Below are 22,114 nucleotides of genomic sequence, written 5' to 3'. Positions count from 1 at the left end.
GTAGCAGCTATCTCGGTTTCCTCTCATGGGGACTTGTCTACCATGCATGATTTGTATCATACGGATGCTGATTTTGCCACTATTTGGACTGATTTGATGGCTGGTCATACACATGCCTCATATGTGATCAAAGAGGGTTATCTCATGAAAGATAATTACCTATGTGTGGTGTCTGACATGGGGCAAAAGGTTTTGGATGAGTGCCATGCTCCTCCATATGCTGGTCATAGAGGCATAATGCCTACTACGCAGATGATTGAGCGGTATTTCTTTTGGCCAGGTATGCGGAAGGACATAGAGGCACATGTACGTGCATGTATCACCTGTCAAAAGGTCAAATTTGAGAGGCAAAAGGCACCAGGTTTGCTTCAACCATTGCCTATTCCCACGCAGCCATGGGAAAGTATTACAATGGATTTCATTATGGACTTGCCACGTACCCAACAGGGTAATGATGCAATTTGGACAATTGTGGAAAGGTTTAGCAAGCAAGCTCATTTCTTGCCGGTCAAAAAGACCATCAAAGCTGAGCATATGGTTAAAATATATCTTGCACAAGTGTTCAAACATCATGCAATGCCGAAGTCCATTGTGGGGGATAGAGATCCCAGGACTACAAGTCTCTTTTCGCGGGCCTTATTTGATAATATGGGCACCAAATTGGACTTCTCATTAGCCTATCACCCTCAAACGGATGGCGGGGGGGAATGTCACCATTTGGCCATCCGAATGGTTCACTCTTGCTTTCACACTATGTACATATTGGATTGGTGTCCATGGCTTATGGAATGTGCCTATGCATGTGATTGACACGTGTCATGGTGTATAGTTAGATATGATATTCTGCTAGGACTTGACGTTATCATGCCCGGAATATCTGGAGGACTTGGCTTTCCGCTGCGACCTGTGCCTTTGTGTACATGCCCGGAAACGCCTGGAGGATTGGCTTTCCACTGGGTCTGGTATCGCATATACTTGCCTGGAAACGCCTGGTCTTATATGGTTTCATGAACGGAAATTGCTCATGCCAATGCTGCATTGCATAGCATCTTTATGTGCTTGCCTGCAAATGAAATTGCATGCTGTTTTCATGCCTGCATGACCTATGTGTAGTTCCGGGCTAGGGGACGCCCGCCCGTGAACCGTGCGTGTGAAACTGTCTGCTGACATGGTTGTGTGGCATGTGAACATGTGGTAAGTATTACCCAATCTAGGCTCAAATAGCCCTTAGGACTTAGCCAATATTTATAAGTGAGTGCGTTCCCACTTCATTAAAGTTTGGGCGCCCAAAAGTCCCTTATAAATTATGACCGCTTCCAAGTTCACACTCACTGAAGTCCCGAGGCGGACAAGACTCAATGTCCAGGACCTGATCCTCCCCTTTTACTCATAAATGGACATCTCCCCATGTCCCTTCACCTGATTGGACCCCAACTCACTTACTTATTAAGAGAAAATTCGTGTTTTCTCTTCATGAGGATTTTTGGAGGCTGAAAACTCTGTTTTTCCACCATTTCTCTTCATTTCCAAGCTCTCCATAGCCATACCCAACTTGCTAGGGTGTTTTCCAAGCTTCCAAGAGTGTTTCCAAGTGCTAATCACTCTCCTACTCACTCCCAATGACTGAAATTCAGCAAAACAGCTCTCATTTTTGCTGTAATTTCTGGTCTTTTTGCTAAAAACCCTAATTTCAGCCTTCCTTTCTCAAGTTGAACCATAGGGGAAGCTTTCCCAAGATTCCCTTCATCCTCTTGAAGACTTTTGTCGCGAAGGATTGCGGCAAATCGAAGATATCAACACTTCTAAGGCTTCCAACGCGAAGGCTTCCGCTTGCAACAACTTCTATGAAGACTGGTAAGCTAATTGGACAATGTGTTGTCATTACTTATTCAGTAGAAGGGCAGGACTCCTTGTTTAGCCGCCCTGTGTAGTATTTCTCTTGTCCTATGTGCTCTTGAAGATGTTGCTACCTTGCTTGGTAGAACATAGAGCCAATGGTAGAGAATATGGGCACTGAAGTCGGGCCGGGCATCAAGGCAGCTCCTTGGTGATCTACATCGACATACCATCGTTTTCTAAATGCTGAATTTCATATGCATTGGCATGGACGATTTGGCAATGGATGCCCGTGAAGCTATGTATTGAATTTCTCCAATAGTAGTACAATTTACTCAAGGGAGGGGTCGGCCGTTCCGGCTCATTGTGTGTCTCTTGTCAATTCAGCAATTTACTTCTTGTATATGAGCAAGTGTCCTTCAAATCTTAGTGTATTTAAGTGTATTGATTAGCATTGTGTTCAACCAAGTTACATCTACAATCACAACATAAAGAGAGAAGAGTACATATCCATACTATGAACCCGACTACATGAGCTCGGGCTATAACTATGCCATAACTCTAGTATACCTAAGTGGCTATCACACAGCCTATAAACCACTAGTGGCATATGCCCATAATAGCACCACCATGCCAATGGCGTAAGTGCAAAAGCTATCACCCAGGCAGGTCATCAATGTCCGCATCACTAGTTAAGCTCGATATCTCAACAATGCCGTACCAGACTTTGTGCAAAGGAAACCATTTGGATATGTCGTAGAGGTTATATTGGCACCGCCAATCGAAGCTAGTCTTCCAATCGAGGCCACATTGGCTTTTCCTCAACCATGATATTCCTCTAGAGTATGAGGACCAGAGGTGTATGGCCATCTACTTAAATGAGATACAAAGGGCACAGATACGAACTCATGGGACATTCTAACAGACAATGGGATCGTAGTCAAGCACTTCTCACGTATTTTTTTCACAGTGCGGGTCTACAATGAGCCAAAGAGACACATAAAGAGCACTCGACCAGAGCACTGCTAGAGCAAAAATGCATCACATGGCACTCTCGTTGTGACACCCAGATAACTAGTTCCTCTAGATGCTCACCAATGACCAACTCACTTTGCATGTAGGACATGAATTCCCCGTCAGATAGGGTCAAAACTGTAATTGATCTCCAAAAGAGATTGCAAATGACTATGTAACTCTATCAATGTGTGATGGATGATAGACCCTAGTCCTTCCCTCTCTTTGATGTTTTCTAGTAGGGTTTTGGAGATGCCCAATGCATCTTTTGTCATGGTACTACTGGTTTCATGGGCCAATTCGGTCCTGCACCATAGTTACAGCCCTTGAAAATCCATAAGCTCCCTCAAAAATAAAAACGAAAATCTGCTAAATCAAAGCTGAGATCTTCACATCTTACCTGTTTGGGCAGCCTCCAGGAGCATATCTTCTTGTGATATGCGCCTTTCACCTTCACGTTTTTTTTTAACTGGCTGAAATGGCCCAAGGACCAAAGATAATCAATAATCCATGACCCTCTACAACCAAGCAGATCAACACATGTTTGCTTACACACAAAAAAAAACACATCATTCTCTTCTTACATTTCGATTAGACTTGCCTTAATAGTAGTGGCTTGCATGGCAGCTCGCAAAGCCTCCCTTTCAGCTTGCCGGACAACAACAGCAGTCCGAGTGGACTTCCTCACGGTCTTCTCACCCTCCAGGTCCACCAAATTCTCAATGGAATCATTCGCCTCTGGGGTCTGCTTGAGGGGGACCTGAACTGGGGTAGGCTCATCAGCCATTGGTTGTATGGCTGCTGCAACTGCTGCCTCAATGACATCAAGTCCCTTGGTTTTTGGAGTGGAAATCTTTTTCTTGTCTTTTTTGAATAGCTTGGTCCCAGGGGGCAGAAGCCTTTTCTTTTTAACTCTAAACCTAAATGCCATTTACAGAGAAGATAAGACACAGGTATGTAGAATAGGTGTTCAAAATAAATAATAATATATGCAAATTTCTAGAGAGTTAAGAATACCTTTCATCATCGTCTTCTGGTGCTTCTTCTTCCACATTTGTTTCCTTACAACATAAAAGCCAGCTCAGAAGTCATAGTCCACAATTTTAACTCTTACAAAAGAAAAGGAATCTCCTAAAATGCTTACATCTTCATCAAAGTCGCTGTCGAATTCATCCACAACATCATCCTCGGCCTCGTACTCAGCATCTTCAGTAGCCTAGCATTCACATCATCATCATAATAGCATAAAAAATATGGTCGTAGGACGCCATTGAAGACACGTAGAACACAGAACTAGGTCTCACGTCGGCAGAAGGTGTATCAATCTGGCAAGCATTGATTTTGTGGAATTTTTGGTTGTGAAAGGATTTCAGAGCTTTTTCATTGTTGGTGTACACATTTCACATGGCAGAGGCTCAATTTATTTGTTATTGGCTCTATGCTGTGCACATGGTCTTTATACAGGATCTCACGGACGCTGTGATTCCTTCCCTTTGCAAGTCACATCAAGAGTTGAGCTTTCCAGACAAGCTCTTATGTGTCGGGTTCTGCACAACTCCCATGTCACATCATAACTAAACATCTCGTAGCCACCACCGCTGGGAATGGCTCTGGTCAGCCATTCCCAACAGACAATGGTGCGCTCTGGTGAGCTATTCCCAGCAGAAAATGGCTTGCCCCTATAGGCCTTTCAAAAGTCATTCTCTATTCCCTAATAATCTAAGCAAAAAGAAATCACCTCTTTAAATGCATCTTGGCCCCAAAACTCCTCATCTGCTTCTACCTCATCATCCAGCAGCTTTGTCATTCTGGCAACAAAGGACATAAAATAAGTTCCATACATTTTCTTCACTTGCATTTTGGAGAAATTTCAGAAAATACATAAAATGCAAACAAAAATTTAGAGAATTTTAATCCTATAATCAAAAAAGGGAAAAACGAAAAAAAGAAAGAAAAAAAGAAAAAAAACAAACAGAGATTGCATAATGCTACATTAAAAGATGAGAAGGGAGGGAGGGGATATGTGGAGAGAAAAATATTAGGGTTACGGTTAAGGTTACCTTTTCCCACGGGTGGCACGGCTGGTGCGCTCCAACAAGACACCTGTTGTTTCCTCCTCCATGATGAAGGCTCCGTGCAAGAAGCTTTCTCTGCAAACTGGCTGCTTCAGAAACCCTGATATTCAGTGGTAACAAGAGCTGAGAAAATCCTAATTTCTCTTCTCAGTGTGTGCCCGCCGTGTATTCACAGGTAGCGAATGAAAGGGAAGGAGAGAAACTGTTACTCTTCAAAATCGAAGGCACAAAAAATAAGCATTCCTTGATGATCCGCTAAAAAATAAATATATATAGGTTATGTGTCCACGTGTATTTATTTATAATTTTAGGGGCTTTACACATCTCATCCGCAATCTCGGAGATGGTGGTGGACATGGCCGTCCACGACTTTGGGTAGGCAGGATGCCTCAAAATTTGGGGACCCCTTTTGCTTTTTCTCGGAAATTCCAATTCCAGCTAAACAATGCCTCTAAAGCTATTCTATTGATCTACATATCATAATTAACTACAATGATTATGATTTCTCTATCTATTAATTTTTGTGACTGATTGTAGCTAAATTATTATTTATTAATCAAAACGAGAAGATTTGTATTATTCAGAAAACTCAAATACAGCCAAACTTTTTCCAAAGAAGCTTAACTCAAAGGTAATTAGTTAGAAAGAGAACCTTTAGGAATGTGGATGGAGGCGGGAAAACTATATGGACGACTGTTCTCCTCTGCGCGCTTTGGCCCTGGGGGGTTCCCCCATGGTGAAACCAAGGGGATCCAATTCGGGCACCCCCAAACCGACCTCTAAGCAGTCATCCCAAAAACCAATACAACCGACTCTTCATCTCGAGGGCTCGTCGACCCGACATTTGAAGATCCTATACTTGTCCACGCCCGAAATGTTCATCCCCATGCTAGACCCTTTTCTACGAGACTTGAACGACTCTAAATTCAAGTAGAAGCCTTTTTCTTTGCTTGAAAATACATGCAAAATAAGAAATACAAAGACAACACTCACTATACCATGTCCCCGTAATTTGATTCTACACTATAATAATGAATAATGAATTGCACCCCATTACTTTTCATTCATTTGTCAGTTAACTTACATTCCTATACATCAACTAGGTCCACATACTGAAGTCATCAAACAGGAGCTATGGGATATTGGTTTGGTTTTCCATGCAAGGGATGACCTGTAAAAGATACAGTAGGGTGGACATGTGTTTGACAGATTCATACAGGAAAATTGAGAATACATCAAGTAACTAAATGACCAATGTCATAAAATACAATACGAAAAAAATACATATAAAATGTATTAATAAAGAAAAATCGAGTGCAAATAATCCAAATCGAGCAGATGAAGATACGGGACGAGCAACCAACAAAAAGACAACAATAGACAAAGAGGATGAATTTGTAGTCTACTCCATCACGTGTTCTAGGAACAGGAGAAAATACATTGGAGTTATAAAGGACTTAAAAAAAAGTATCGCATGCTAGAAAACCATCGAGTCGAATGAAGAAAGAGGTTGAAGCCTACAAACCCTTCCATAAGAATTTCACATCCTCCATTTTGCATTCAACTACAAGCATAGTTATAGCTAACGCATTAGAGAAACAACAGATATTATTAGAAGAAACAACAACTGAGACAAAGGGTATAACAACTTGAAAGGACATCCGACACATTGCACCAAATATTATTATTTGAAGCATCATCGAAAAATATAGAATTTAAATTTCTGTATATACTCAGATATTTCTTGAACACTTAATGCATAAGTTTGTCTTTGCAACATGATTAATCAATAACAAATGGAAAGTCTGTTTACATCTTTTGTTTTACATGGTATCTTGACATCTCGGAAATTGAGAAAAGAACCCTTGGGATTGGAGTAAAGGACGGTGCTAAGATCAACCTTTTGACAAATTTCATACCCGAATTCAACATGGTTCAAGAGCTAAGTTTTTTGTTTTTATTTATTTCTTTCTTTATTTATTTGCAATGGCTGCACAACCCACCATGCAAGAGCAAATTTCTGCACTTCAAGAGAAAATTGCCCGACGCGATTAGAGCGACAAATGAAGCATTCTAAGAGTAAGTGTGACTCTTCTGACTTTGACGAGGAGGAAAGAGATCATGTTAGGTACACAATCAAGGCTATTTTGCATGCCCAAAGTCCCTGAAAAGGCTCATGGATTAGCCGAAAGGCGTTCACTTTCCAAAACTATGATGGAAAGAAAGATGCAAAGTGCTTTTTGCATGGCTCAATCAACTAGATGACTATTTTTTAGGGAAAAAAAGGATTAAATATTCTTGTAACCATTTGATTGAAAGTGCTGCTTTATGGTAGTGGAATGTGATCAAGTAGGGTAAACATCGACCTACTACATGGAAGGAGTTCTTGAGACATTTAAAAAAACATATTCTTCCTTCTTAATACAAGGCTAAAACTTGTCAATGATGGGATACTTTATGCCAGGTTGAGAAAGAGAATGTCCAAGCCTATATCGATAAATTCAAAGATATTCTATTGCAGGTTCAAGTGATCGAGAAGGTTAAAGAAAGAGAGAAAATAAGAAAATTCATTGCCAATTCCAGAATGCAAAACTTATATTCCTAGAGATTCCAAAATGTAAGAAAAGTCTTTTACGAAGCCTTCTAAACCATCTTTTCTTTCGAGCAATTTTGATAAATCCTGAATGCATAAGGGTAAAGATGTGGCCAAAGGAGATGTTTGAAAAGACAATAACACCAAACCCTCAAGTGGTCAGCTGAAGAATCATTCCATCAGGTGTTTTAAATGTCACAAGGAAGGTCACCTTTCACCAAACTGTCCACCAGAGAAGAAAAATAACTCCGCCTCTGTGGCTCATCTCAATATAGTTGAAGCGGATGACAACGATTCATTCAAGCAAGAGGGAAATTCCAGTCATAACCATTGGTATGAAGGTGAGATTCCAATTCATGCGTTGTTGAGAATTCAGGGAAAAACCAAAAAAAAAAAATTTGCATGATGATGGTAGTTCCCATGACTTCATTTCTGAAAAGACATTGAAAACACTTAATCGAGATGCATCATACTCTAGTTATAAAGTGAGAGATGCATTTCAACAAGGAACTAAGTACAATTGTACTAAAGAGAGTAAGAATCTAGAATTGGAAATGGACTCATTGAAAGAAAAGAGAACATTTCTAGTTGCTCCTTTGCAAGGTGTTGATGTCATTTTAGGAATGCCATGGAGACATGAACATAATCTTCAGATTGATTATAACACCCATACAATATGGTTAATGAAAGGTGACGAAGAAATTGTCTCCAATGTTAGACTAAGGGTGACTTAGGTCCTCTTTTAACTCACACCCAAGCTAAAAGAGCTATAAGGAATAAGGAGAAGATATTTTTGATTCTTGTCAACTAGCTTAGTGCTCAAGCTGACTCTAAACCAAACGTGTCTCATTATTCTTTCATTTCTAAGTTCTCTAATTGCTTTATAGATGACCTAACTCCTGGTTTACCTAAACCTTGTCTAGAAGATCATAAAGTTTAAATAATCCCTAGAAGCTCTCTGCCATGTAAAGCTCCTTATTGAATTAATATGCTTATGCAAAAAGAGATTCAAAGACAAGTAGAAGAATTGTTAGAGAGAAAGGACTAGTTAGACCCAATAGTTATCCATTTGGTCCTCTAGTTCTTCTCATTAAAAAGAAGAATGGGACATATCGAAATGTGTATTGATTATTAGCTTTAAACAAGATTACTGTTAAGTACCGATATCCAATACAATGAGTGGATGACTCGCTAGATAAGCTCAAGGAAGCACAAGTTTTTAGTAAAATTATCCTCAAGTTTGGTTACCATCATATTCGAATGGATGAAGGAGATATTTTCAAGATTGCTTTTATTAGTTCTGCCATTTTGTTTGGCTAATGCCCCAATTACTTTCAACAAAATGTTGAATAGAATATTCTTGAAACATCAAAGTTTTGCTGCAGTGTTTTTTGATGATATCTTAGTTTTCAATATGAATTGTCAAGGACAAGAGGATGTTGCTTAGAATAATTTTTATCTTACACTCTATAACATCATCCAAATATCATGCTACTGTGCACACTTTATTTTTTAGGCCATTTTTCCAAAGAAAAATCTTAGGTATCATTATCGTCTCTTGTTATCAAATGCTCAAAGTGGGAATCTAAATGCCCTTAGCTTCCATGGATGTGAAAGCTTAAGACTACTAATAAAGGCTAGACATTTTTTAGTTTGGCTAGCCTAGTGTGAAAACTAATCAATTATATGTACATCATTTTTAACAATAAGCAATACATAATCATTCCCTCATAATACTTGTGAGCTCTTCTCTGATTTACTCTAACTTACTTGTATGCTATTGGATTCACGCATGCTAGATGGCAGCTTGCTTGTATGCTGTTGGATTCATGCATGCTAATGGTTGCTTGCTTGAATAGGTTTGCTTGTAGGTTTCCCTCTTCCATAAGCTTCCTCTTCTTCCCTCTCCTTTTGGTCCATCTCTATTTTCCTTCATCTAGGCAAAGAGGACTCTTCATTCACCCCATTAGTAAGGAGCATTTCGGTGTGAACAAAGTGAGGACATGATGGACAAACTAGCACACCCACATAGGGGAGTTGCAATTGCACAATGAGATGATGGATGAGCTAGTGCAACCATATAGGGAAGTTGCAATTATGGGTAAGGCTCAATGACATATGATTTGGGAAGGCTAAGGGAAGCTCCTAACTTGAACATATCTGGCACCATTGCCAGGGACTAGTCTTGGGCCCATCTATTCGTAAAATAACTCACTATTGCTTGTTGATTCGGAGGCCACACAATTAAAAATATACGGTTTTGGAGTTTTAATTGTAGCTTTTAATTCTGATATAAATTTTATTGGCATTAGGGCATTCTAATTTCATCTATGAAAAGATAAAACCCTGATTTCATTGGTGATCTGCATGAAATTAGAGCCCAAGAGACTTAGATTTCACTATATTGAGCCAAGGAATCACTTAACAATTGTGATTATGAGTGGAATACACGTCAAAACACAAGCATTAAGCTCCATTAGGGTGGATTAGAGTGTGGATAGTTATTTGTGTTCATCATGTATTTCATAAATTTTTAATGTAATATTGAATTGGTAGCTTAAAATTATGCAAATCCAAGAAAGAACAATTAAAAAAACACTTAATTACTTGTATAACAACCATTCACTAGGATTAGGATCTTTAATCACACCCCATCAAGTAAAAAAAAAGCACCAAAAACCAAGCTAAATCGGCTCTCGGGTTGGGGACGTGAGCCCACAATTCCGCACAAAAAGATGTGTGTCAAAACACCTCAGTAAAAAGATGTAAGTCTAAACACGTGAGCCATGAGTCTGGACATGTGAGACACGGTCCTACACACATGAGCCATGGACACATAAGTTTGTAGACATGAGTCTCCGACGAAAGGCCCGGCAAACTCTCCTATCCAAACTTCAATCACTAATGTAGCAACTTAGATGGACACATAAGTTTGTAGACATGAGTCTCCAACGAAAGGCCCAGCAAACTCTCCTATCCAAACTTCAATCACTAATGCAGCAACTTAGATGGACCACAAGGATTGCTTGCACTGGCTCCAATGCACCCTGAAGGAAGAAAGAAAAACCAAGAATAATACTCCTCAGAAACGCTTCACCAAATATACTTAACAGTGTACCAACCAATTTATTACTGCCTTGAAGACTAATAAGGACATATCTACTCATATCGTTTGATGATTTTGCATTATATAATATATACCAGCCACAAATTCCAAAGAAAATTCTTATCCTTTGTAATTGAGAAATTAAAGTACAATTATTACCCACCAGTAAGTTCAAACCAACCATGTCATAGGCCTAATTACTAGAATTTTATACCCCAAAGTAGGTTTATTTCCTAAAAGACAAGTACATCAGCCCAATTCATACAAAAAAGATCCCTATAGATATGAGCTTGGACATGTAAGTCTATAGATGTAATTCTAGACATGTGAGCCTGGACACTTGAGCCTATAAACGTGAACCTACAAATGTGAGTTTAGAGTTACGAGCCTAGCAAAAAAAGGATGTATGAATCACTTTTCAGGCCTACTTTAGAAGCACTAAGGAACTTTGATGTGAACCTGATCTAGAAAAATTGTTGGAAACGATAATACAATTGATTGTAGTGCATTAAACCACACTTCCTTAAACCCACCAAGTCTTTGATCCCAATAAACAACTAGTACTCAGTAGAGTGATCCCCTATTATAAGAAGGCTAAACTCCTTCACATTCACCTTAAAGGAGGTGATTTGAGAAGAAATGAGCCAATAAAACATAGACGTGAGCAAAGGAATGGTGGAGCACCTGTTGGAAATAGGTGCTCTACAATGGTCCTCCAAGCTCTGGATCACCAACTATCTCTGTAAAGCCTCAGATAGACCCATAACCATTCTTAAGGGGCCGTATAAATAGAAGAAGTTCCAGAGCCTTTGCCTCTATCTTTGGAACCCAATCCAACCAAGCCTGACATTAATAGATGTAGTGAGAGGTGAAAGTTGGCCTTGCCTGGGTCACCATAGCCACCATAACATTTTCTCCGAGGTGATCGGTAACGACTTTATCTCGTCCCCTTTAGAGGAACCACCTCTTAGGGAAGGATTGGTGCACATCCCTTATACATAGGTAGCACTAGCCCACCTCAAAGTGAGTATGAACCTAGTGAGTGCGAGTATCACCTGCGAGACATAGCAAGCCTCATAGCCTTCTTGTCCTCCTCGGAAGTTTGAGTTCCGATAAGTTCTCTTTTATAAGGAAATTTCAAAACTTGGAGAGACTTATCCAGTTTGATAAGACTCTCTTGCACATTGGCAAGTCCTAGCCCACCTCAGATTGAGTATGAACCTAGTGAGTGCGAATATTGCCCATGGGACATAGCAAGCCTTATAGCATTCTTATCCTTAGAAGTATGAGTTTTAATAATTTCTTTTACAAGCTTATCTTATCCTTAGAAGTATGAGTTTTAATAATTTCTTTTACAAGCAAATTTCCAACTTCTAACTGGATGAATGGGAACTTAAGAGTCCATACACATAGCTGAAACTAAACCTCGATACATCATTAAATTTCTATTTGATTTCGTCATCGAGATCCTAAGACTTAAGAAGTTCGGAAATAATTACTTTAAACAAGATAATCGATCTTATTAAAGATCTACGACATACGTCCGAGGAAACAGATCTTATTTCTTTAAACTCGATATCTGATAGTCAAATCACTTAGATAACTAGAATTTTTTTACAAAACATTCTTTATTTACCTAAGGTTTACAATATATACATAGAGCAACATGGCTCCAGAAAATCAAAACCTCCGTGGTATAAGCATGAGACGGTGATATTGGGCTACTGACATGCTGCGATACAATTGTTCCCTTACTGCTAAAGGTGCTACAATCTTACTTCCCGAGATAAAACATCTAAGACATATCCAGACAGAAAGCACTCACATAAACTAGGAATCAAATAGACTTATACAATACATAGAGTGGAGATTCACACTAACAATCACTGTATGTCAGAGTGAAGGCTTAGCCCAAAGTACAATGCAATAGCCCATAGTTGACACTCCCTACTCCCTTCTCTCACCCGTATCCTGTATAGTTCCCCTTTTCCCTTTTACATCTGCCCTGCTATACTACCCACCATTGGCAAGATTTAGTTACAAGGTTGGTACAAGAAAGTTGTTTCTCAATGGATATACAAGGTGGCGACACTACCGAGCAAGGCTGGGCGCCGACCGATGGTTGGATGACCCCTAACATCATCGCATGTAGACCATGTAGGATGAGTATGGTTCAATCCTTAAAAATGGCACTTGATATTTGGTAGGTTTACCTTATGGTAAAATGCCATTGGTACGAAGTGGTTTTATAAGCTCAAGCATAATGCTGATGGTACCATGACTGCTCCACTAGGAAAGACTTGCAAAGGGTTATGCTAGGAAAGACTTGCAAAGGGTTAGGCTCATGAGAAGGGCATTGATTATGATGAAACATTTGCACTTGTATGACTACAATAAGGTATATTATTACATTGACACATCATGGGTGGAATTGCATGTATTATTTGAGATGGCAGATTTGAAGTTTGAAGCTTTTCACAAAGCTTTAGGCTTATTGCCATTTGGGGATTGATTGGCCACATGATCGCTATACATGTTCACATCGTCACTATAGGGGGGAATTTGTTAGCCATTTATATGGTAGTGATTTATGGGTGTAGGCTAATAATGGACCATGGTACTTTTTCCCTTTGGAGTTTTTTTTTCCCTCGAGCATGTGTACACTCTTATGAGTGTGTGTAAGTGATTTTATCATGTCACTTCACTCATTCTCATTAATTTACTTTAAGTGTTGTGCTTTTCTCCATCTCTACTTGCTTACTACATATGTGTGTTTGTTACTACCTTTGTATCCACTCCAATAGGATTTGCATACGAGATTAAGCACACCAAGTAGGTATCACCGTGATCATATCTAAAAATAATGGAAATCTTAGAGTGTGTATTAAATGTAAATCTGGCGGCAATGATCCCCCCTTGGGATAAAACAACCCAAGATGTATGGTGCCACTCAAGTAGCGAAAGATGCGTTTAACTGCCTTCCAATGCTGAGACCCTGGGCTATGCATAAACCTGCTCACCTGTGAGACTGCAAACTGAATGTCTGGCCTCGTAATGCATACATAAATGAGGCAATCAACAGCTGTCTGATAGAGTGTGACATCAAAGTGATCTCCAACATCATGAAGACTCAACTTCAAACCTGTATCCATTGGAGTAGCAATAGGGTTGTAGTCTTCAAGGCCAAATCTCCGCAACAATGTCTCAATATACTTTGTCTGACACAAAGCAATACCTCCATCACACTGCTTAAATTGTATCCCGAGATAATGATGCAAATGCCCCAAATCTGACATCTCAAAAGAGGCATTCAAGTCAGCCTTAAAATCAGCAATATGACTCTCATTTGGTCCTGTGAGCAGCATGTCATCGACATAGAGAGCAATGATTAGATGTACACCATCCACACGTTTAACATACAAAGTGCTTTCTGTTGGACTATTCTGAAACCCATGTGCAGTCAAATATGCATGTATCTTTTCATACCAAGCTCGTGGAGCTTGCTTTAAACCATATAAAGCCTTTTTTAACCTGCACACTTTGTTTTTCTGCCCTTTTTGAACAAAACCACGAGGCTGCGATACATACACCTCCTCATGCAAATCTCCATTCAAGAACGCAGTCTTTATGTCCAGCTGATGTACATTCCAACCATTATGAGCTGCCAATGCACAAATGCTACGAATGGTAGTCATACGACAAGTGGGAGCAAAGGTCTCATCAAAATCAATGCCCTTTTCTTGAGCATAACCCTTTGCAACAAGTCTAGCCTTATAGCGATCAACACTGCCATCTGGCTTTCGTTTCAATTTAAAAACCCACTTACATCCAATGGCCTTTTTACCAATAGGCAAATCACACAAAGACCATGTACCATTCTTCATTATAGCATCATATTCACTTTGCATTGCAGCCAACCAATTTTCTGAATTTTGTGCCTCATCAAATGAAAGAGGTTCTTCCTCTTCACACATACTAGACACAGCCAAAGCATAACAATCTGATGCATAAGAGACATGTTGAAAACCTGAACGAGTACAACTAGTCATAGGTGCATCAATTTTACTATCACGCAAGGTTTGCACCAGCCATTTAGGCATACCTCTAGCCTGCTCATTTTCAGCCCTATCCTCATGAATTACATCCTGTAAATCGACATCAGAAATAGGCTGATCTATGATGTCGTTTGAAATCTGCATAGGCTGAATATTTGCCTCATTAGGACTTACATTTGAATTCCCACCTGTAAAGAGAGGCAACAACGTATCAAATACATCCCGTGAGCTCACACCTGTCTCTTTGGTACATGATAACAAGGACTGCACAGCATCTTCCACAAAAACATCTCGACTAATCAAGATACGCTTTGACTGCGGATGATAGAATCTGTAACCCTTGCTTTCAGCACTGTAACCAACAAAAAGGCATTTGACAGCCTTATCATCCAATTTTCTGCGTTGTTGCACAGGCACTAAAGCATAGGTCAAGCAACCAAAGACACGCAAGTGACCAATAGAAGGCTTCCTGCCATGCCAAGCTTCGTATGGAGTAATAGACTGCAAGGCCTTAGTGGGACACCTGTTGAGTACATATGCAGCACACATGACAGCCTCAAGCCAAAACGCATGTGGCAAAGCTTGGCTCTTGACCATACATCGTGCCATCTCCATAAGTGACCTATTTTTCCTCTGAGCAATACCATTTTGCTGAGGGGTATACGGCACTGTACATTGGTGTTTTATCCCATGACTAGCCAGAAATGCATCAAACTCTTTAGACATGTACTCCCCCCCTCGATCAGAACGGAGGGTGCCCACAGTACAATTGGATACATTTTCAACCATAAGAAAAAACTGTTTGAAGCACAAAAACACTTTGGACTTTGCCTTCAGTGGATATACCCATGCATGCCTTGAGTAATCATCAATGAAAGTCGCGAAGTACAAGTGTTTACCAAATGACGGAGTTTGCATAGGCCCACATACATCACTATGTACAAGTTGCAATTTGCGAGTGGCCCGCATAGAACCATCCTTTGGAAACGCAGAATGCTGCATTTTGCCCAAAATACAGCCTTCACAAACATGTTTCAATGGTGCCTCAAGAGGGGGCGATGAAGCAACCATTTCAAATTTCTGCAAACGCAGCAAACTAGCAAAGTTCAGATGACCAAAACGAGCATGCCATAGTTTTGCATTTGAAACTGCCTTTTCATCAGAAACTGCATTTGCTGAATCTTCCACACACTTGTCATAAGAATTGAGCCTATACAGCCCTCAAAACAAGGTGCCAGATGCAATAATCGTATCACCAGAAGTTAAATCATGAACAGTACATTTGTCATCCACAAATTTGACTACAAATCCAAGTCTAGCAAGCGCAGAGACAGACAATAGATTCTTCTTTATCCCTGGCACATACAAAGCATCTGAAAGAGTGAAAGCGCTGCCATTTGCAGCAGTAAGCATAATTTTACCAATGCCCTTCACTGGGTAAGAAGCATTATTGGCACATGTGACAGTATTCCCATTAGAGACAGCCTCAAGACAAGTGAACATATCACGATGTGAGGTAATGTGCTTTGTAGCACCATTGTCAAAATACCAAACATGAGAGTCAACAGAAACTGCCAAACATGCATCATGTACAGATGGGTCATACTGGCAATACACGCTAAACGCCCATTCTGTATCCTGCACAACATTTGCAGAATCTGCATTTGTAGAAGCATCCGCTATTGTGGCTGCATTTGACTCTTTCTTCTTTGTCTCTTTAGCCTTTAGTTTAGGGCAATTCTTAATGACATGATCATTTGCCTTACAATAGTTGCACCTGGTCTTTCTTTTGCCTTTATCAAGAGCCTTCTCAGACTTATTGTTGCTACCTGTGGAAGGAGAAGAAGTTGCAGACCTACTAATAGGAGAAGAAGTTGCAGACCTACTAATAGGAGAAGAAACAGTGGAAGGGACTGCCTTACCACTTCTTCTCTGCTGCTGGGCAGCAATAAATGCTTGATCAACTGCACGTTTCCTGGCCCTGTTTTGCCTAGACTGCGCTTCTTGCAAGAGTTTGTTGACTAAAGTATCATACTTGACAGCATCAGGTTTGTCCTCATTAAGAAGTCTCCACGTGGAAGCAAAAGTCTAATATGTCTCAGGTAAAGCATCAAGAACAGTCTGCACAAGAGAATGATCAGGAATAATCTCACCTGCAGAAATCAACTGTTCTTTGAGATCTTTAATCTCAGCAAGAAAAACATTCATGTCATCATCTTCTTGCATAATCTTCAATTCTAGCTCTTTACGCAGGTAAGCGATTTTTGCCTCGTTACGACCTACATACAGACCAGCTAGAATATCCCAAGCTTGTTTTACTATTTTAGCTGAACGAATATGTGGGGTGATGTTACGTTTGACAGAAAGTGCAATCAAGGCATGAGCCTGCGCATCTTTACCATCCCAACGAGCTTGTTCAGCAGTGGGTAAAATAGCAGCAACAGTAGAGCTGCTAGAACCTGCAACATCCTCAACAGATCCTACATCCACAGAACCTGGACGTACATCCATACCCTGCACAATGTTCCACACTCCTTTTGCAACCAAAACATGCTGCATCATGTATGCCCAAAGTGGGTAGTTGCCGTCTCCATCCAGTTTGTCTTCAGCAGACAACATGCGAAATACATCATTGCTGTTATCAGCCATGGCCACTGACTGAAACTGATGCAAAAGCTGCCTGTAATAAAGCAAAGACTGAATAGAAAACAACTCGTGCTATGCAGCACGGTCCACAATATAATACGTATGCCTGTTTTGCAGAAAACTGCACTGTCGAAATTTCTGCGAAAAATGACGAAAACACCTGTGCAGAACTTGAAATGCAAAAACGAAGCCCGAAACGACCTCAGATGCAAATTCTGAGAACGCAAAGCCCTGCGGGCCTATTTCAGAGTTTAGGGACCTGCAAGCGCTCGTGAAAACTCACCTCAATCGGAGAACGTGAGTCGGATGGTGCTGGCGGCGTAGCCCTGGGAGCCGATGCCTGCTCTGATACCAATTGTTGGAATTAGGGTTGCAGGAAAGCACACAAAGCTTGGAGAAGAAGAAGCAAGAATGCACACAACACAAAGTGTATTAGATTGTGTCAATGTACAAAAGATAAGTTAGCCCTAGAATGATGGGCGTATATACAAGCCGGGGAAAAAAACCTCCTAAAGAGGGAAAAAGTGCCCCGGCGGTCCTAAGTGTGTTCACACACATCACTGCCTATATATATGGCAACAGAAGGGTATTTGCATGTCCATGTTCACCTTTCCAAAATTCCAAATGGAGAACCCCTCTAGGAGTGGTAGATGATCTTCCTGATGCTCTACTGTTTTACATTGATCACGTGTACCAAAGTGGAGTGAAGACATTGCTTCCTTCTTGGCCAATGGATTTCCTATCCCATCAAAATGGATAAATCTAGATGCCTTATTTGGAGATGCCCCCCTATCAATTGATAGTGGGAATGCTTTATAAGAAGGTTCAAGATGGCATCATGAGAAAATGTTCATGAAGATGACTTTATCATCATTCTTGAGTAAGCCCATTTTGGCATAGGTGGAGGACACTTTGCTGGGGACATGATTGCTTGCAAGGTTCTCTAGGCTAGACGTTGGGGCCCCCTACACTCTTTGGAGATGCAACTGAGTTTGTTAAAACACTGGGATAAATGCAAAAGGTTTGCCATAGTCCAAGAGAAGGACTGAATGCCCCTAACCCCTATAATCTTGGTACAACCATTTGAAAAATAGGGTTTAGACTTTGTGGGTCCTAGCTATGTTCCATCTTAGTGACCACATATTACTTCAAAAAGTGGGTTAAGACTAAAGCTACATAGAAAGCTGACACGAGATCTATCGTCAAGTTCTTCTATGAGAATGTGTTTACTTGTTTTAGTTGCCCACTAGAAATAGTGAGTGGTAGACATATTATAAACAAGGTGATGGAGTTAATATGCAAACAATTCTTTATGATGCATAGAAAGTGATGTAGTTCTTACTCAAGCAGTTTCTTGTGATGCATAGAAAGTGATGTAGTTTAGAAAGTGATGTAGTTCTTACTCAAGCAATTTCTTGTGATGCATAGAAAGTGATGGAGTTCTTACTCAAATAGTTTCTTATGATGCATAGAAAGTAAACACCTTACTACCTACAACAAGTAAATGGTAGAGGAGTGATTGGGAGCACAATTTTACTCTGCTTTATGGGCCTACCACACGACATACAAGGTGGATGTCAATAACATAGCTTTTTATTTCACATTCGGGCTTGACGTAGTCATGCCAATGGAACACTTGGTTCCAAGTCTCTGAATGGTGGTGGCAAAACATAATCTTAAGGGAAACTCTATCATGCGGAGGTTAATTGCCTTAGAAAAATTTAGTGAGTAAAGCTTATGATCCACTTACAGAGATTATTAGTTGAAAACTATGGCACAAGTAGTGGTTTGATGACCAACTTAAGGAAAGTGCAAGAGATATTGTCCAAATAATGTATAGTGTCAAGAGCACCAAAGGAAAACGTAAGTACATAGGACAAGGTCCCTACCAAGTCATAGAATTTTCTCTTTAATGATAAATTGGTCCTCAAGGTGCACTAAAGATAGAGATCCTGGATGGGTACTTCAATGGTAGCAAGCTGAAGCGTTACTATGGGCCTCTGACCCAGGCACATGCCGAAATTCATAAAATGGAAACCCTTGCCTTGGATGATACCCCATTGGAAGGGCATGACCAAAGGAAGCTAGACATACTTCTCTCATGGGCTACTATTGACCAAAGGAAGCTAGACATACTTCTCTCATGGGCTACTATTGACCTTGACCCCTTGCCCATCCAAAGCCATAAGACTAAGGATGAGGAAGACAACCTTCCTGAGTCTCAAAAAGAAACAAGGGGGGCACCAACCTTCTAGGATTGCCTAGTTGCCTAGTGGTAGAGAGACACACCAGAGGAGGATGGCACTTTGTTGATTCCAAGGACTAACTAGCCAACAACACACTAGAGGAGGTTGGCAAATTGATCCTAGGGCCCGTAGGTCACATAGGAGTCCAACTCAAGTGGTGCACACCCTATCTCTTGAGTGATTACCAAATGTTGTGGGGAATACATGGCTGCACCCAGAGAAGTCTGCATTGACCCCAAGTTCATGCCCATCATCAAAAGAAGGTGGTCTTGGTGAAAGTTCATATGAATGGAAAGAAAAGGGCCCACCTATAACTCCCCATACATTGATGGCTCCACACTCCTCACTACCATGGAGATGAGGCTCCACATGAAGAACTTCAATGACCTCTACTATGATACGAAGGTCCCCAACCCTGCTATATCATCAGTTTTTCCAACTCATCATCCTCGTCATTGAGGAGGTGCCTAAGAACCAATGTATCGATCTCAATTAATGCCCCAAATTATGCCATAGACCTTTACGGTATGGTCAAATAATTCCATGGCCAATAGATAGACCTTTATGGTATGGTGAAATACTTCCATTGCCAACATATAGACCTTATGGTATGGTCAAATTTTTCTAGCAGATAGACCTTTACGGTATGGTCAAATATACTTCCATGGCCAATAGATAGAACTTTTTGGTATGGTCAAATTTTTCTAGCAGCATAAGAAATAGACCTTTACAGTATGGTCAAATACTTTCATAAACACAAAGTGATCACTTTGAAGACATGCCAGATAATACCGGGTTTGGAAGCCCTTTGAGATCATGTGTCAATCCAGTTGATGGCTTTCCCACAAGCACACATACACATATATGCATATATACATGTATACATATCTACCTATATACATACATGTATATTTACCTTCCTACCTATATACATACATACATACCTACCTACCCAAATATATACATATGTACACATATGTATGTATGTATGTATCTCTATACATATTTAGATACATACGTATATACATACATACATACATACACATATATGTGTGTACATATATATACGTATGTAATTACATACATATATACCTATATATATACATACATACATACATGCATATGTGTGTACGCATACACACACACATACATAGATAAGTAGATAGATAGATATATCGATGTATATGTAGGTATACATATATATATGTATGTATGTATGTATGTACGCATGCATGTATGTATATATGTATGTATACATATGCATATATATATCTATATATATACATACATACATATAAATATACATATACATATACATATATACATACATACATACATATATATGTATGTATGATGTATATATATAATATATATATATATAGATATATAGATATATAGATATCTATATGTACACACACACACATTATACAACATACATACATATATATATGTATGCATGTATGTATATATAATATATATATATATATGTATGTATAGATACATACACACACACACACACACACACACACACACACACACACACACACACACACACACACATATAGCTATATTTATTTATCTATCTGTAAAAAAAATGCATGTATATCTATACCAATAGATATAGATATACATTGTTAACCACTTTGCATGTTAATATGTTTCACTCGCTCGACCTACTGTAAGATGCTTTGCAATCTTAGCTGCATGTAACAAAAGCTTAATTCTTATACAATGTTGGGCTTTATAAAGCGGCCTTACCCTAAGCTTAATACCAAATGGGAAAGTGATCAGATTTATGTATATAGTTGCTTTGGACTAGAACTAAAGGGACTATATCATAGTCTTGAGTTGGGATGATATGATTGTTTCTTTTTACACCAAGTCATGGGTTAGCTGACTTACATCCATGCCAACCTTGGGCACTAAATATAAAGACTAGTTTGGTAGGCTTTATTCATCATTGAGTTTATTGTGTTTAAGTGCTCTTATTAATAAGAAATCCTATATCTAGGGTCTATCTAGATCACCACATCAAAGCTCGTATGTTCAAGTGCTTTTGCCTTCATCTAGTGCTCTTATACGCAAGAAATCCTACATCTAGAGTCTATCTAGATCACCACATTAAAGCTCTTATGTTCTAGTGCTCTTATACGCAAGAAATCCTACATCTAGAGTCTATCTAGATCACCACATCGAAGCTCTTATGTTCAAGTTCTCTTGCCTACATCTAGTGCTCTTAAAAGCAAGAAATCCTACATCTAGAGTCTATCTAGATCACCATCAAAGCTCCTTACTTAGAGCACACAAGTGCAAACAACCATCAGGAAAAGCATTGTTCTCAATCCTCGACTTTCGTGTTGTTTACTGCAGGTGGTGATAGATGGACTCTTTTTTGTAAGGCCCCCATATACGAGGAGCTATTGTGTGGTGAGCACTCGGGCACCCAATAGTTCCTGATTTAGACACTGGTTAGAGACATCTTACATAAACTTGGCACTCTGCAAAGTAGGATGCATGCTTGTGTGTGGGCTATGTGACCATAG

General features: G+C 39.8%; 1 protein-coding gene across 1 annotated transcript in view; it reads right to left on the bottom strand.

The window, feature by feature from the left end:
* SWC2 (DNA binding protein SWC2) overlaps positions 1-5,171 on the bottom strand; it is a 58,111-nt gene extending 52,940 nt beyond the window's left edge. The window contains exons 1-6 of the mRNA XM_086815551.1: positions 4,911-5,171; positions 4,589-4,658; positions 3,995-4,066; positions 3,868-3,911; positions 3,448-3,770; positions 3,251-3,319 (exon numbers count right to left, since the gene is read on the bottom strand). Coding sequence (XP_086671677.1) covers positions 3,251-3,319; positions 3,448-3,770; positions 3,868-3,911; positions 3,995-4,066; positions 4,589-4,658; positions 4,911-4,972 — 640 coding nt within the window. The 5' untranslated portion in view covers positions 4,973-5,171. The remainder of the gene's footprint in view (positions 1-3,250; positions 3,320-3,447; positions 3,771-3,867; positions 3,912-3,994; positions 4,067-4,588; positions 4,659-4,910) is intronic.
* Between the last annotated feature and the right edge of the window lie 16,943 nt (positions 5,172-22,114).

Source organism: Cibotium barometz, chromosome 21 (genome assembly GCF_041138505.1).
Source record: "Cibotium barometz isolate CiBa-2024 chromosome 21, ASM4113850v1, whole genome shotgun sequence".
NCBI lineage: Eukaryota > Viridiplantae > Streptophyta > Polypodiopsida > Cyatheales > Cibotiaceae > Cibotium > Cibotium barometz.
Note: the sequence above shows the minus strand (reverse complement) of the source record. Positions and strands in the feature narration are given on the sequence as shown.